The 15,900-nt window shown below is 41.0% G+C and overlaps 1 protein-coding gene across 1 annotated transcript in view; it reads left to right on the forward strand.

Moving 5' to 3' along the window:
• Window positions 1-15,900, forward strand: part of dpf3 (D4, zinc and double PHD fingers, family 3) — a 22,706-nt gene that overhangs the window by 3,134 nt on the left and 3,672 nt on the right. The window contains exons 2-9 of the mRNA XM_035678115.1: window positions 5,455-5,615; window positions 7,035-7,142; window positions 9,409-9,542; window positions 9,752-9,847; window positions 10,068-10,137; window positions 10,651-10,692; window positions 12,373-12,510; window positions 12,614-12,742. Coding sequence (XP_035534008.1) covers window positions 5,455-5,615; window positions 7,035-7,142; window positions 9,409-9,542; window positions 9,752-9,847; window positions 10,068-10,137; window positions 10,651-10,692; window positions 12,373-12,510; window positions 12,614-12,742 — 878 coding nt within the window. The remainder of the gene's footprint in view (window positions 1-5,454; window positions 5,616-7,034; window positions 7,143-9,408; window positions 9,543-9,751; window positions 9,848-10,067; window positions 10,138-10,650; window positions 10,693-12,372; window positions 12,511-12,613; window positions 12,743-15,900) is intronic.

A 15,900-nucleotide genomic window follows, 5' to 3' on the forward strand; every position in this document is an offset into this window, starting at 1 on the left:
ACCTTTCCCTTTCATTCCCTTTGTGTGTCTGTTTGCGCACGGGCAAGTGTGGGTGCGCTCGTGCGTACACACATCCTCGTGTTTGAGAGAAAATGAGTGTGACAGGGTTTGAAAGGGAACACGTGTGCCCCGGGATATATCGGACCCCTCCTCCTTCCTCTCATTCTGCCTCCTTGGCTCCTCCTCCTCCTCTTCGTCTCCCTCCTCTCTGCTTCACCCCGCTGCTTAGCCTACAAAGTGCCACAAAGACGCCTATCAGTACCCACATGCTGTTGTCCTGCCCCGTACTTCCTTTGGGGACCTCTTATGTATTCCTAACTAGAAGAAGACTTCCTCTCTTCCTCCTTCCTTCCCTATCTTTTGCCTAATTTGTCTTTAACGCGTATCCTTCCCTGACACTGTTAGTTGTGTTTAAATTTTTCCTTTGTGACGCTATGTGTACTGTAAGAAAGAAAGATGCGTCTGTGTGAAGTAATACATCAGGCTTGTTCTGAAAGAGTTAGATGCCTCTACAGTTAAGCTCTGACTCAGTGAGCTGAATGAGGTCATGCAAACAACATTTAAACAGTTCTATGCTGAGAAATGTTGTCCCTGTACAGTCTGTTATACAGGTTATTATCAGCTCATCAGTGGGACTTTTCAGTTTAGTATATTTCAAAATGACTGTGTGTCAAAGGTGTATTATGTACTGTGTGTTTAACTGCTTCCCAACTGAGTATACAGCGCAAAAACACTATCAGAAAATACAAAAAATACCATTAATATTGTGCCAATATAGTGATGATGTACTTACCACTAAATACAATGTACTACTACTAGTATTAGTACTACAACTACTGCAATGTTACTATTAATGAATATGCATCAAAAGGTATCTCAGAATTCTACAAAAAATTGAACTAAGCACTTAACCTAATAGAGTTTGCTCAGTAAAACCAGAGTCTGTCAAGGTATTAATCAGAGAAGACATGAAAACAATAACAGTAAAATATACAAACCAAATGGTATGAGATGCAACAACACTTAGGTGTTCTGAATTACCCTGAGATGTCTTTATGAGTCAAAACAGCTGGCTTGTTGGAGGCACAAACTGTTTTTTTTAGAGACTGAAGCACACAGAAGCACTACTGTTATCAATTTCTATAAACAATAACAACATCTAACAAGTTCTCTTTTCTAATGCATCCATACCAAAGCTTCAACTGGAGGTGTAAATGATAGCCTCTCCTTCAAATGTCATATTAACTGCTAATAATTACAGGGAATGTTTCAGCACTCAGCTCTACTGCGCACACACGCTGGCAAGAATGCCAGACACTTTTGGGCTTCATTTTGTGGTGAAAGAAATTAAACTAAATTAGTCTGTGGTTGTTGGAGTGCAATCCAATTAAAACCTTTTGCAGATCACCAGAGGCTGATATTAGTATTTCTTTTTTATGCCCCTCTTATAGTCTTCCCCCATCCAATCTTCACACTTCACACTAAAATAACAAAACACATTTTAATTTTACAACTAGATTACGGGTCTGTAACCTGTGTTCTGGTGGTCTTATCATAACCTTAGCCATCAGCCTAGATGCTGCTTCTAAGCAGAGAGCTCATTAAAATGATTGACAAAGGTGTGATTCTGGTCAACTGAGGCGAGGAGGACAAGACTCTCTCTGCCTCAGGGCTACATGGTATTTTTTTCTATTAATTAATTATGACATATAAATACAATTCAAAATGAATAATTGATTTTATTATCAATTATTAGTTACATTTCATAATTGGTTTATACAATGTAACTATTATTAATGTGCATTATAATTCTCATAGGTTGTTTAATCTGATCAGCAGTCTAAAGCCCAAAGATATTTAATTACTTATCATATATGATAGAGAAAAGGTTCAAATCCTCAAAGTTGAGAAGCTGGAACCAGTCAATGTTTAGCACCTTTTGCATTAAAAAAAAAACTTAATTCACTATCAGAACTGTTGCAGTTTATTTGTTCTGTCGACTGACCAATCACATAATAATTACAGCTCTAAAATGAAGAATTTCACTGCAGGAAACTAAGACAGGTCACATTAAACATTTCAGAAACAGGAAGATGAGAGTGTAGGAAAAAGAACTGGAATGTGGAGAGTATGAATATATATGATCTATTATGCCGCTGATGAGTTCTTTCAGTGATTAATTATTCTATTTAGCAAGGAGGAAGAGAGGGTGCTGGGAGCAACTGACAGAAATACGTCACAGATAGTAAGATTGATGGAGAGAAATGACAGCAGACATCCAAACAAAAGAGTGATTTATAGAGCTTCCACTCTCCCCCTTGGCTAAGGATTAAGTGCAAGTTTGAATATTTATAATGCCCATAAGCTCTATCTCTATGAGCTTTTACCTGGAAAACACTGACCATCCCTGCCTCTGTGCTAGGCTTGGCTGTGATAAGACAGACCGACACACACAAAGCTGCTCTGTGCTAGTATGGGAGCAATTCACAGGACAATCACAGTGGTACACACAGGCACAAACAACACACTCATGCACACACACACACAGCAACTACAGATTCCATCAGTATCCAGGAAGCTGTTGACCAAGAGGAATGCGTTCCCCGACATGCAAAACTCGACTTACATAAGCACCATCAGGATCAACCATACAGTCGACTAATGGGTACAAACAGTGCAATCTCTGATGGTTGAATCTGTTTTAAGGGGGCGGGGACATGCAACCCATAGACAGATGGTTTTCGAGGCATACAGACACACACACACACACACTCTCTCTTTACTCTCACTTAACCAAAAACATGACCTCTCAAACAAATGCACAGGAGGCACACTTGCTTATGTAAGAATTTATGAAGCCGCCCAGGGACATCCTACAGACGCTTTGTTGCTAGAAATAGGACTGAAACATACAGGCAATATGGGATGACACAGCGAGGAAGAGAGCGAAGAAAAGTGGGGAAGACAGATGAGGAGAAATGCCTGTAGGTCAGCACACGCACACACAAACGCACGCACACACACATACACACACTTCAGTTCAGGCAACAAATAGTGAAAGCAGAGGCAACGCTTCACTTCTGGGAATGTGAGTTATGTGACAGGAAGTCTCTTGGATTTGTCTGGATAACTGTGACTGCTGGTTTGCCATACTGTAAAAACATGTATCACCGAAAAACACCAGCTGCATTCCTCATCTCTGTAGGCCTCCTGACAAAAACCTCAGACAGCAAAATCCACATGTGTTTAAGTCCAGACGTTGTACTGTACTCACAGTGTGGCACTGAAGGTGCACACAGAGCCACTATAGAGGTTTTACCACGGTTTGCTGATTCAACTGCGGATTCGAAGTTATGAGAACAGTCACTGATTCCGGTGCGCATATACTAGTGCTAATTTCTCTGCTAACCCTCTCAAAAATTGTATTTGAGTGAAAGAAAGATGTTTATACCTTCAAGCAAAAGTTTAAGATTCAGCTTATTTGCTGAGGACCAGCACCTCTAAATCTTACTAATTCAAATTTTGTATCTCGTGTTTTTAATCTGTAGAAAAGCTGAAGAATAAAACCAACAATTTTTCAGTCTGTATAAGTGTAAAGGTAGCATTCTTCCTCAGAGAATCATTATTTTGCTGCCTTTCCTCTTGTCAGGAATCATCTTTATGAGCTGCTGTCATCTGAGAAAAAGCAATAATGTTTATCGTACAGCGCGGAAATACTACCTACTCTATTTTTCTCTCCACAATGTTAATTTTGAGCCCCCACCCACTATCAAAATGTCAAAACCAGCAAATGTTCCGTTCATCTCTGAGCTCTGTCCACATGTGGCAGTCTGCAGCCAAAGTTTAGGTGTAATTCACATTTTACTAGTGGGAAGAAAATGCCTTGTGAGATGTGTGAGATGGGAACCTTCATCTGTACTCCACATGTCCAATATTCCCATTTTCCCTCTTTTTATTAATATTTTCATTTCCTCTCTTCAACAGTAAATCACCTACCCTCATCATACCTGTCTCCTCCTCTAAACTCCTTCATCCATACATCCACTCCCTGTTGCTTCTCACTCAAACCTCTCACACCACCCCCCAACATCCTCCTCCTCCTCCATCCTCCCTCTGTTCCCTCCACCTCCAAACACTGCACATCTTTGTGAGATTCAGTATGACCAGAGGGCTGGTCTTTGTCCAGCTTGGCATTCTTGACATATCTGTGTTGAGGATCCACAGAGCCCCCATGCTCGGCCAGTCAGAGAGACAGGATGATGGGCAGATAGACATGTACGAAAACCTGCTGATTTGAGACAATACCCAAGATCAAGGGGTCCTCGTGGCATTCTTTCCTTCTTTTATTTCTTTCTTTTACTTTTTCAACCTCCCTGTCATTGATAATTTTGACTTACTAAAGACAGTGTCTGGAAATCACATAGGAGATACTAACAGCAAATTCTCCTTCATGGCTGTCTCATTTAATAAAAGTAACTAAACAGTAAGTGCCCCCAAGGATGGTTGACTAGTTCAGTCATCTGAAGCTGAGCCACGTGTGCCCCTGCTGGCTAAGGATCAGACACCAACTATCTACCCTCTGTCTTCCTCTCTGGATTTCAGCTATGTAATCAAATTCAAGGTGCATATTTTATCTTTGGCAAAAGTGAGTTCATCTTGGTTTGTTCTGTCTGTCTGAAATCATGCCTCTAGACTGAGACTGGAGGATTATCGATGGCTCACATCCTGATTTATACCCTCTTGTCGGTCGATAGCGTGTGTGCATCTGTGTGTAGCTCATCTGTTGTGTGAACTTCGATCCGGCACTCTGCCTTATCTGTCGGTTTGACAAGATAAAATATTTCTTCTATTCTTACGGTTTCTCATTGTTTCCTGTATGCCTTGTTCCCTTAATGTGCTCAGCCTGTGTCCTTTTCAGCTCAGCTGCTTTCATGCTGCATCTGATGTATGCAGCAAATCCAGACTTTACACAACAAACTGAGCCAAAATATGGAGAGAAGTCTGGACGTGTTATTTAAGCTAAAGTTAACCAGGACCGAACAGGCCTGCTCATACTTGATTTGCAGACCGTACCAAATCATCAGCCGCCCAGCACATGTTATTGTCATTAACCATCCAAAAAATGTTAACATTTAGCTGATAGGACTTCAACAGCAGGAATGACTCAGTGCCCACAAAGCAGAAATCGAAACAGCATGCTGCAAATAGCTTGGATCAATGGAAGAAATAGGACTATAATGTTACTTGTGGGTAACTTGAGTTCAGCTAAGAGATATTTTTTCAATTTACTTCAGATGTTGAATGAATGGGGCAGTTGTTGTTGAAGTAAATGATAATGAGCCTGATGCATTACATTAAATAAATCACAAATGATCTCTGTGTTTGTTTCTTCTTGCCTGTCTATCTGACTGTTTACCTTCCACGTTGTCTGACTGTCTGTCTGTTTGTGTTCAGACTCGGTGACCAGTTCTACAGGGAGGCTATTGAGCACTGTCGCAGCTACAATGCCCGTCTTTGTGCTGAACGCAGCGTACGCATGCCCTTCCTGGACTCGCAAACTGGTGTGGCACAGAACAACTGCTACATCTGGATGGAAAAGTGCCATCGCCAGCCAGGTGGGAAACACCGTCTAAAGTTCATGCTACTGATATGGCTTAAATTATAAGCACCATTTTCATTTATTTAAAGAGCAAGTTGACATTTAGGAAACATGCTTACCACTTTCTTGATGAGAGTTAGATGAGAAGATTGATACCACTCTTATATCTGTACGCTGAATATAAAGCCACAGCCAGCAGCTTGTTAGCTTAGCTTAGCATAAAGAGTGGAAACGGGGAAACAGATAGGCCGGCTATGTCCGAAGTTTAAAAATCTTTTTGTCTAATCCCTAAAAAAGCAAACTAAACATCTAGTTGTGGTTTTACGGGGGCGTAATCACACAGACTATTTCTAGTGATGTCCTTGGATACCTCCATTGCTGGACAACTAATGTAGACTCCATGAAATCCCTGTGAAATCTAACGTGTTAGTTAGTGTGCTTTAGATGTGCTGGTAGGCAGATTTTATTGACCTTTGGACAGAGCCAGGCTAGCTGTTTCCCTCTGCTTCCAGTCCTTCTGCTAAGTTAAGAAAACTAGCTGCTGCCTATAGCCTTATATTGAACACACAGAGAGTGGTATCAATCTTCTAACTCTCAGAAGGAAAGCGAATAACCAGAGATGCAAAAATATGGATGGATAGAGTGGATGAATTTATAGATCTCCCCCTCAGTGAAAGAGTCACCCCCTCCTCTGTATATTCTGAGTTACCACTTCTGAGTACCCGTCTGAGTGCTTTATGCACATCTGGGTCGCCTGTACAGCCAAAGGGAACAATCTGCTCTTTACTGAAAGCTGGACACAAATAGCCTGCCCTCCATCTTGTATGCAAAGCCCTTCAGGACACACCCTATACTTTGTGGCAGACCTAACTCACATTATATGCATTTATTCTGGGTTTATCCCTCCCCCCTCATTCTGTTGATTTTTTTTCTCTGCTCGTGCTAACAGAAAAAAAAAGCTTCTTTCCCTCCATCTCAGTCTTCTACTAAAACTAATGGCAGAATATGACACAAGGCCAAAATATTTCACTTATTTAATAGTGACAAAACAAAATTCTGAAACTGAATATAAGCATCCTCAGTGTTTTTTGTACACTGATATGTCTGATAAAGTAAACTAAATTTCAGGTTTTGTGTGACAAAATGTTTCTGGGATCTGACTGTAAAAACAGGATCTTTCTGAATACGTGGACCATTAGGCTGAGCACTGAAATTGGGACATATTAAGTGTCAGGAAAACAGGACCAGTCCACTGAGTGTATTTATGTGTGTGTGTGTGTGTGTGTGTGTGTGTGTAGTGGTCTCAATGCAAGTTTTGTTAAAATGGAAAGCTTGCCAGTGGTTGTTAAAATTCTTCCTGTGTGCCTGTGTCTCTGCATGTGTGTACTTCTATATATATGAATGTGTGTGTGTGTGTGTGTGTGTGTGTGTCCAGGCCAAGCAGCAGGACAGATGTATACCTACCCTGCTCGTTGCTGGAGAAAGAAGAGGCGACTCCACCCACCCCTTGATCCCCAACTCCGCCTGTGTGAGCTTCGACTAGGTAAGACAAACAACACACGTATATGCAGCACATTGACATACATGCATGTCAGTGTGACCACAGTTACACCACTTTAACTTGTGTATCCACTGGCTCCATTTAAGTGCACATATACGTTGTGTTTGTGCCCTCTGTGCTCTTGTTTAGCTGTACAGAGCTTTAGGCGTGCTCAGTGGCGTTAATGTTTGTTATCTGACCATCTGGCTCTGGTTAGCCCGCCTCTCTCGCCAGGTCTCCAGGTTCATTCTCTCCCCTGAATCAATGCCTCCTCTCACTGTTCTCTGGCAATAGACACACATGCACACACACACACACACACACGAATATATAAGCGCACAAACACCCCCGCACATGACTCTTGCTCTCCGTTGCAGCACAGAAGCACCCTAACTGGGCCTCTATAATCATTTGTCCATGAGGCATTAAAATGTAAGTGAGTCTTATGAGGTGGAAGTGTACACTTTTCTTATGTGTGTGTGTGTGTGTGTGGGCATCCATGCATGCATATATTCGTGTGTTATAGGGGATTTTTAGCAAAGGAATGCTCCAGGAACCCGATAAGGGGGAGAAATAAAAGCAAGTCTTTGTTTCGGCTTTGCCACACTATTGTTTCCCCCTCACTGTCTTCCAGACGCAATATAATACTCCAGAGTTTTCCACCAAGAGTGGTTCAGCTTTAAGCAGAGGACATTTCTGGGGGGAACAAAAGGAGAAGAAACTCCAGACCCCAGAGTAGCAACCAACCAAAGCCCATAAAGGGACAGAAAACAAGCAATACGCTGTAGTTAACAAGAGCAGGAAAGCTTTTGTAGCAGAGGGTAAGAGAGAGAAGAAGTCTCCACTTTTGTTTTGCAGAGATCCAATTCTGCAGTTTGGCCCAGATATCTATCATAACATGACAGAGGAATGTGAGTGCTCCCCTTTCAGGCTTTTGGAAATGCTTTATGTTTATTTAATGCTTCCTGAGCGGAGAGGTTTGTCTGTGTGTGTGAAGATAAACAGAGGCTCCGTCATTAGGTTACTTTGAAACAGTCTGAAACCAGAACTGAATTCTTTGTTTTGTAGATATTCTGCTTTTTCTTTGTGTCACAGCTCAACATGTGAGTGGCCATGCCACAGCAGCCATTTTTCTTCCCTCAGTGTAAACTCCCTGTTTCATCTGATGAGTGTTAGCTGGTGTTCAGCTTAGTTCCTATCTCTTAACATACTTTTGATGTTACCGGCCAGTTTATATTAAAGGGTCACTCCAGTAATGTATTATTGCACTTCCTTAAAGTTATATCCTGAGGTTTTACCCTTTTTTGTCCATGTTCTAAACATTCTGGATCCTACATTTCCCATAATGTAACCCAATAGCATCTTTTATTGTACCCACTAAATGCCCACTTCTTTCATCAGAACAACTCTCAATATGATTTGTGTGAGTGTGTAAGGACATTTGTTTGTGTCTTGGGGGTGGATGTTATAAAGGGGAAACAGGACAGGTGAGGACAGAGAAAATGGGGGAGAAGAAGGCAAATGAAGGAGGGATTTAGCATAGAAGAGGCGGGAGGGTGTCAGCAGAGAAACAAGGTGAAGAAAGAGGCGTATTTTGCTGTAGTGAGAGGTACAGAGTGGGGAGGGAGGAAATGTCTGTGTCAAAGTCAATCTACACAGGAGGGAAAAGAGGAGACACAGAGGTACAGCAGCTCTGTATCCAATAAGAACATCTTACAGCCTTAGCAGCCCTGCTCACGCCCTGCCTTTCTTATCACATCCCTGCTTTCATTCTGGTTTCATCCTGGTGTTAGAGTTCAAAGACGAGGACAGAGAGTAAACACTGGAGAAAGTTTATCTCCACAGAAATGAAAAGAGAGAGAGGAAGAAAGATAAAGAGAGTGGGTTTCTGGGGATGTCATTCAGGTCCATGAGCCATTTTTTTAAATTTTTTATATTTGGTTCATTATTTCCTCCTCTCTAACTGTGCACCTGGTGCACCTTAGTGTTTTATTGATGTTGAATCTGGCAGCCTGCCAGGCCACTGTTGCTAAAGCTCCCTTTACACCCTATGAAGAGGGAGCACTTACACAATGTCCACATTGATTCTGATGCTTTGTCTCGGCTTTGGTCTTCCATGTACGCGACATTAACATGTTGTTCATCCAAAACTGAGCTGTCTTATTTAACATTTGTGTTAAATGTGATCATCAAAAAAGTGTCAGTGACGATGATAAACTGTAACACACATATAGACCCACCTTCTTTCTCTTATTCTCTTCTACCTCAGAAGCTGAGCTGGCCCCCAAGCGTGAGGTTCCCCCAGGGGAGGCCACAGCCTTGGAGGCCCTCCTGAGGGGGGACAGCCTGCTGGAGAAAAAAAACAACCTCTGTAAGGAAGAGGAGACGTTGCTGGAAATACAGGTATTTAATTATGTGTGCTTTATGTACAGTATCTTACATTATTAAGTCTTATTATGTCTATGGTTCTGTTTTGGCAGACGCTAGCAAAAGTTGGTCTTGTAAGTGAGAGGTGTGAAATTATGAAAATTTTAACCCTCCTTTCTAACCTCTTCACACATATTTGTACTTGTGTCTAACCCTCTCTCTCTCTCTGCTTGTGTGCTCTGTAGAGAGTTCTGGAGGCGGATGAAAATGGGGATGGTTTCCATGATGACGAAGACTTTGAAATGGATACTCCAAAAAGAAAGAATAGAAACAGAGGCAAAGTAAGTGTGTACACAGGAGTGTAAAAGAGAGCACCATAAAAATCTGTTAAGAGTATAAAGTGACACTTATTTCTACACACCAAATTGTCACAATAAATCTTGTTTTAGAATAATTTATTAGATATTATATAGAGTATGCTGGTTAAATATCCCAAATTTGTGTTGAAATATTCATCCATTGGAGGTTTAAATGTCCGACGTGTGTTGTGTTTCCTTTCAGAACAGATCCAGTCGCAGAAGGACAGAACCCGTTAACATGGACGACCAGGACAAACCTTATGTCTGTGACAGTAAGGGAACAGAAAACTTCATTCTTTGTACATCATGTGCCATCATGTGATCAGTTTTTCCTTTACTCGTTATTTCACCTAAATTCAGAACCACAGTGTTTCCTAAATCTCAAAGAAGTGGAGAAACTCTGTTCTTCATACATCTGTCTGTTACAAGACTTCCTTTATGTCTTTATGATGTCAGGAAACCTTTCTCTACATGCCTGCTCCAAATTCTGATATTTTATATTTAGAACAGAGAAGAATACAGTATTCATTTTCTCCCATCTTTCAATGATAGCCCCCCTCTCTTTCTGTTCTAAGAGCAGTCCTCTGCAGCATGAAGTAAGAGTTTGCTGTTAATCCAGACCTGACTAGCATGCCACTTACGTACTTGGGCAGAATCCCCCAGGAATGGATTGCCATGGGGATGTAGATAGAGATAGCCACGCTTGAACAAATGAATCTCATCCTCATTTTGTGTCTTGTTCTGTCTTTCCTTTATTATTTGCTTTTGTGTCTTCTCTGTTCCAGATAGATACAAACAAAAGCATAACTCAAAAAAGGCTGAAGAAGGTATCTGAACCTGTCGCCATCTTGTCTTTGTAGGGGCTCCATGAACTGTCTTTATGATTGGCTTTTTTGCTCATGGGCATCTCGTGTGGGAATGGCTGACTGAATGCTAATCCCTTTGAGATATACAGTACAACGCTTCAAATGCTTTATGCTAGTCCAGGCGCCCATTCCAGCATTGCATGACACTAACGCTACGCTGTGTGCCTTAATGCTTGCTCTTTGCAAGGCATGCACCACATGATGCTTAAGCAGCAGTTAATGTCGCACTGAGGGATGCATGTTTCTTATAAGGCCACATTAGCTGTGATGCGATCCACAGATGTAGCCATTGTAGAAGTCTTTACACGTGGTGGAATTTCTTAAAATATTCCATATGGATCGGTTTTTAACCATGGGATTGGATTGGCAGTGAGTTCACAGGGAAATGATGGCGAAGCGTTGCAGCTTTGTGGTAAAATATGCAAATTTGGTTACAGTGAAGTTTAGACAGGAAAGGCTGCAGCAAGGAAAGCAGCAGAATGATGCAGTATTATAAAAAAACTTCTATGATGGCTACAGCTCTAATGTGCTCATTAATGATCCTAAGCGCTACTACAATATTAGACTATAAATTCTAGTTTTCATATTATTAGTACACACATGTATGACTTCCATGGATTCACAGTACAGCAACGGCAGGATAACAATGAACCTGTCAAGCCTCCAGCCTGGGTTGGTTTGCTCGTAATACTACTATAATATAAATAAGTCTGTGGATTTTAATATCCACTAAATGCCTGATTGTACATAAAACAGTACAACAGAATTAAATATGTAGCAGATAAAGCCTCTGTCACACTGTCTCAGCAGCAATAATATAGCCTCTAAACTAATGGTTACATCCTATAATGTACTTGTGTTAGGTGTTAAGGTTGTTATGGTTAAAAAGTTAACCTATGGTAACATTTAATATTAAGGTGCTTGTTATGTTGTATAAGTGTTGGTTTATAGGTAATAAAGCCCTTTTAGATTCGTATTAACATTAATATGTTAATAGGATTACAAGTGTTAATAATAATGTCATAAACATTTTTACTGTTAGATTATACATTTATAATTACTTATAAGACATTGTTTTTAACAGTTTGTAGACTACTTAAGAACATAAAAGCTTGTTTCTTTAGATAATAGAATTACAAACACATTTACTGAATTTATCTAACTTGTCATTGTTTTTACCATTTTTACCTATTAACTAATACTTATTAAAAGCACCTTAATAAAAAGTGTTACCTAACTGTGACTGTTTATACTTTATACTATATATATTGTTAACAGCACAAGTTGTGGCAATGTCTCTTATTTTTTTCCATAGGTTTAAGCAAATTAAAGAATAAAAGGGGGAAAAAATGTGTGAAATCAATTGTGTGTATGGCAGCGTGGGGTGGATGTACTGGAACAGTCAGCTTTCTGCAGTACATATGAGTTCACATAAAACGACTGTAAATTAGAGTGCAAACAAGCAAACATGAATACTGACAGCGAGTTGAAGTTCCTGCAAATTGTCTTCTTCCATAAAATCTGATAAATTCCAAATAAGACAGGGATGACAGTTGATTTTAAGCAGACTCTTAGTCCACTGTACTAGCAGCTTTACGGTTTTATATGTTTCTAATGGAGCGTGTGATGTTTTATCCATAGTCTGTGGAAAGCGCTACAAGAACCGGCCTGGCCTGAGCTACCACTACACCCACACTCACCTGGCGGAGGAGGAGGGTGAGGAGGAGAAGGAAGCAGAGATGACCCCGTCTCCTCCACGCAGCTCAGACAACCACAAACGTAAGATGCTGGATAACATTCAGTTACAACAACAGAAAGCAGTCAGAAAATAAATGGCAGCTCACGTATCCTTCTCCTTACATGTATCCGTTCCTGCCGACAGCTCAGAAGGGCCCAGATGGCGTCATCATCCCCAACGACTACTGTGACTTCTGTCTGGGAGACCAGGACTCCAACAGGAAGACAGGCCAGGCCGAGGAGCTGGTGTCCTGCTCTGACTGTGGACGCTCCGGTGAGTCCCAAGTCTCCACAACATGGAGGGTTTCCATTAAAGCTTCAGGTTCTTTGTTGACGTCAGGATTAATGTAGACTACAAGTAGTGGCTTTGTTTTCCCGCCAATCAAATCAGTGGGTTTGGAAGAATATGTCATATGAGTGACTCCAATAGCACACCAAGAAAACCACTCTTAATTACAGCTCTTGTCAAGGCTAATAGTTTGACATTTTGGGAGCTTATTTGCTTTCCTGCCGAGATAGAGATGAGAAGATTGATACCATTCTCATGTCTGTACGGTAAATATATAGCTGCAGACAGTAGATTCTTAGCTTAGCTTAGCACAAAGACTGGAAACAGGGGGAAACAGCTAGCCTGGCTTAGTCCAAAGATAACAAAATCTGTCTATAAACAATTCACTAAATAACAAATAGTATCTTGTTTGTTTAGTCTGCACAAAACCTTGACAACTTGTGGTTTTACAGGAGGTTATGTGCTGGACTATGTCTTGGCGGGGTGCAGTGACTTCCTGGACTCTTGTTGTCACTGTGAGCTTTTGTACAGATTAAGCCAACAAGATATAATGTATTAATTACTAAGCTTTTGGTGCTGCTAGGCAGAGTTTGTTACCTTTGGACAGAGCCAGGCTAGCTGTAGCTGTAGCTGGCTGTAGCTTCATATTTGACGCACAGACATGAGATCGGTATCGACCTTTTCATCTAACTCTATTTCCTTAAATATCCAACTATCCCTTCAGGAAACAACTGAGATTCCAGAGATTAGTTGTTTGCTAGTCTCCCACTTTAATTTGTGTCTACTGCACATTTCATTTTTGTTTCTCTTTACTTCCTTTTTATCCACAATCTTGTTCATGTCTGTTCCTCGCTTCCTTGCGATGTGTATATTTGTTACTTGGACTAAAATGATGCTTCCCTAATAACCACAAATTCAATATTATATCATTTATTTGGGTAATATCTTTTGGAGGCAACATGAATAAACTATGAAATTACTACAAAATTACCAGTAATTGTTCACACAGTTGGTGACAGCCTCATGTCATTATTATTCCAAGTCACGTTTGTTCAAACCAACCTGTGTCTTTACCTGATGATGTAAATTATACATTTATTGCGTGCGTTGAATTGAATTTCATGTTTCTGCAGTGTCTTTTCAATGGGTTGTCAATGAGCCTTGTAGAACATAGAAGTGAGAGCCATTCGCAGGAAATTCTTGCAATTTCCCTTCTAGAATAATATTGATTCATAGGCTCAGCTGCTTACTTCCATCCTGCATGCTTCTCCATGTCAGCCTCGTCCACATTTAAGGACCTCTGCCTTTAGACAACATGCATTCACTCTTTTGTTGCTCAGTTTTCATGCATTACCTTATGGCACACTTGGCTGCATTTTTGTTTCTTTTCCTCCCCTTTTTTTCCACACTGCCCCAAAGCCGCCTCTGCTGGATATCACGGGCAAAACCTTTCTCTCGAATCAGCACAACCGTCTTATGCAATAGGAGAGTATTCATTTCAGCAAGTGAGATGTTTTCTTGCTACGGTAGACTTTATTAGAACAGCTGCGAGAGTGTGTGGCCTTGTCTGTGTTGCTCTGACACTGATGTTTTCATGGTAGCTGGAAGAGGAGGAGTGAAGAAGGATGGGAGGAAGATGAGTGCTCTAGAAGAATTGTTCGGCAACGCTTCAGACAGCGAGGCCTCCACGTTTCATGGCTTTGAAGATGCAGAGCTGGAAGGCATTTTGTTTTCAGACGATGATGATGCTGTGACTGACAGCTGATAACGGGACATCTTGACTAGCTGGACCTCGAGGCAATAAAAATCATTTTCTGATAACATATTTTCAATGAGGGAACCTTGAAAGACTTTGAAGACACAGAGTGGACTACAGTGGCTCGCCCTGAGGGTACTTCACCTCCAGATTTATTTTGAACTTTTCGAAGATGCCATCTTTTCCTTGGAAAGTTTTTCTGATGAAAATTTTGTCTCTGATGGATACAATGGCATTAAATTTTTTCTACCATGTTCATATGGATATAACTGTTCAGCATGTTAAGACATTTTCCATTTTTTATAAACAAACAATAATCTCCTTACACTCGACTTGATTTGCGTGAGATAATCAAGATCCTAGACTAAACTTCCCGGGCTACATCCTATTTAATTCTGGACTAAAAAGGTTAATAGCAGACACGGTGGACCAGAGACAAAGGAAATAATTACATGAGTGGCCGCTTATGTGGCAGGGGGAGGGAGGAACATGGACTCTTGAGTCACTCCATTGGCTAAAGAGGACAGGTAGCCGAGAGGTAAGAGCCAATTGGCACTCCATTGCTCCTCTCTGTCTTTAACGACTAGATCCTCTCTTTTATCAGTAGACGCTGAGTAGAAATGCTTTTTCTCCTGCCTGCTACTAAGTGGCATCCATTTAAGCTGATAGGCCATCTTTTAAACTGCCACAACTAATTCCATCCCTGGACCCTGACTGTAATTCCTCAGTTTAATTCGGGAGGCAGGCAGCAGCTTAAACATTTTCTGCTTTAGATTTCGCAGGCTGATAGGGAATCTTTTCAATGTTTCTGGCTGCTTTCCCAGTCCAGATATAAATCACTTCATCCTTGATTATGGCTCATTCATGGCTCATTGATACACCATTGATAACAGGGTGATGCAGATAACTGTGCGCATGAGATGCTGACAGCACTTCGAAGGTGTGGGGAGGCTATAAAAGACATTGGCAGTAGCTGTAAAATGTTTGCTATTAAGAGGGGGAATAGGACGACAATTTTACATATATCGTTGTTCTTTTTGTCTTGTCGCAGCTGTAGATTTATGGGAGATGATAAAACACGGCTTGGCTGGGTTTTCCTGTACACACATCGCTGCTTGTGTTTTGTTTTCAAGACATATAATCATCGTGTCTTTTGTGGCTAGATTGCTTTTGGTGCTTCATTTCATCCAGCTGTATGGGCTGTCAACACTATGGGGTGCAATTACATCTGTCTGAATCACAGACACAGTTACACACTTACCGCTGGCTCTCATAAAGACGTAGTGATCTTATTTCGAAAGGGAGAAATAATGTTTTCTAAATGGATGTCTTGTTTATCGACCAGAGAAAACATTTTATTCAGTCACTTAAAGGTGGGGTCAGTCAT

The sequence above is a fragment of the Morone saxatilis genome, unplaced genomic scaffold (genome assembly GCF_004916995.1).
Source record: "Morone saxatilis isolate NCDOM2014 unplaced genomic scaffold, NCSU_SB_2.0 Contig7, whole genome shotgun sequence".
Classification (NCBI taxonomy): domain Eukaryota; kingdom Metazoa; phylum Chordata; class Actinopteri; family Moronidae; genus Morone; species Morone saxatilis.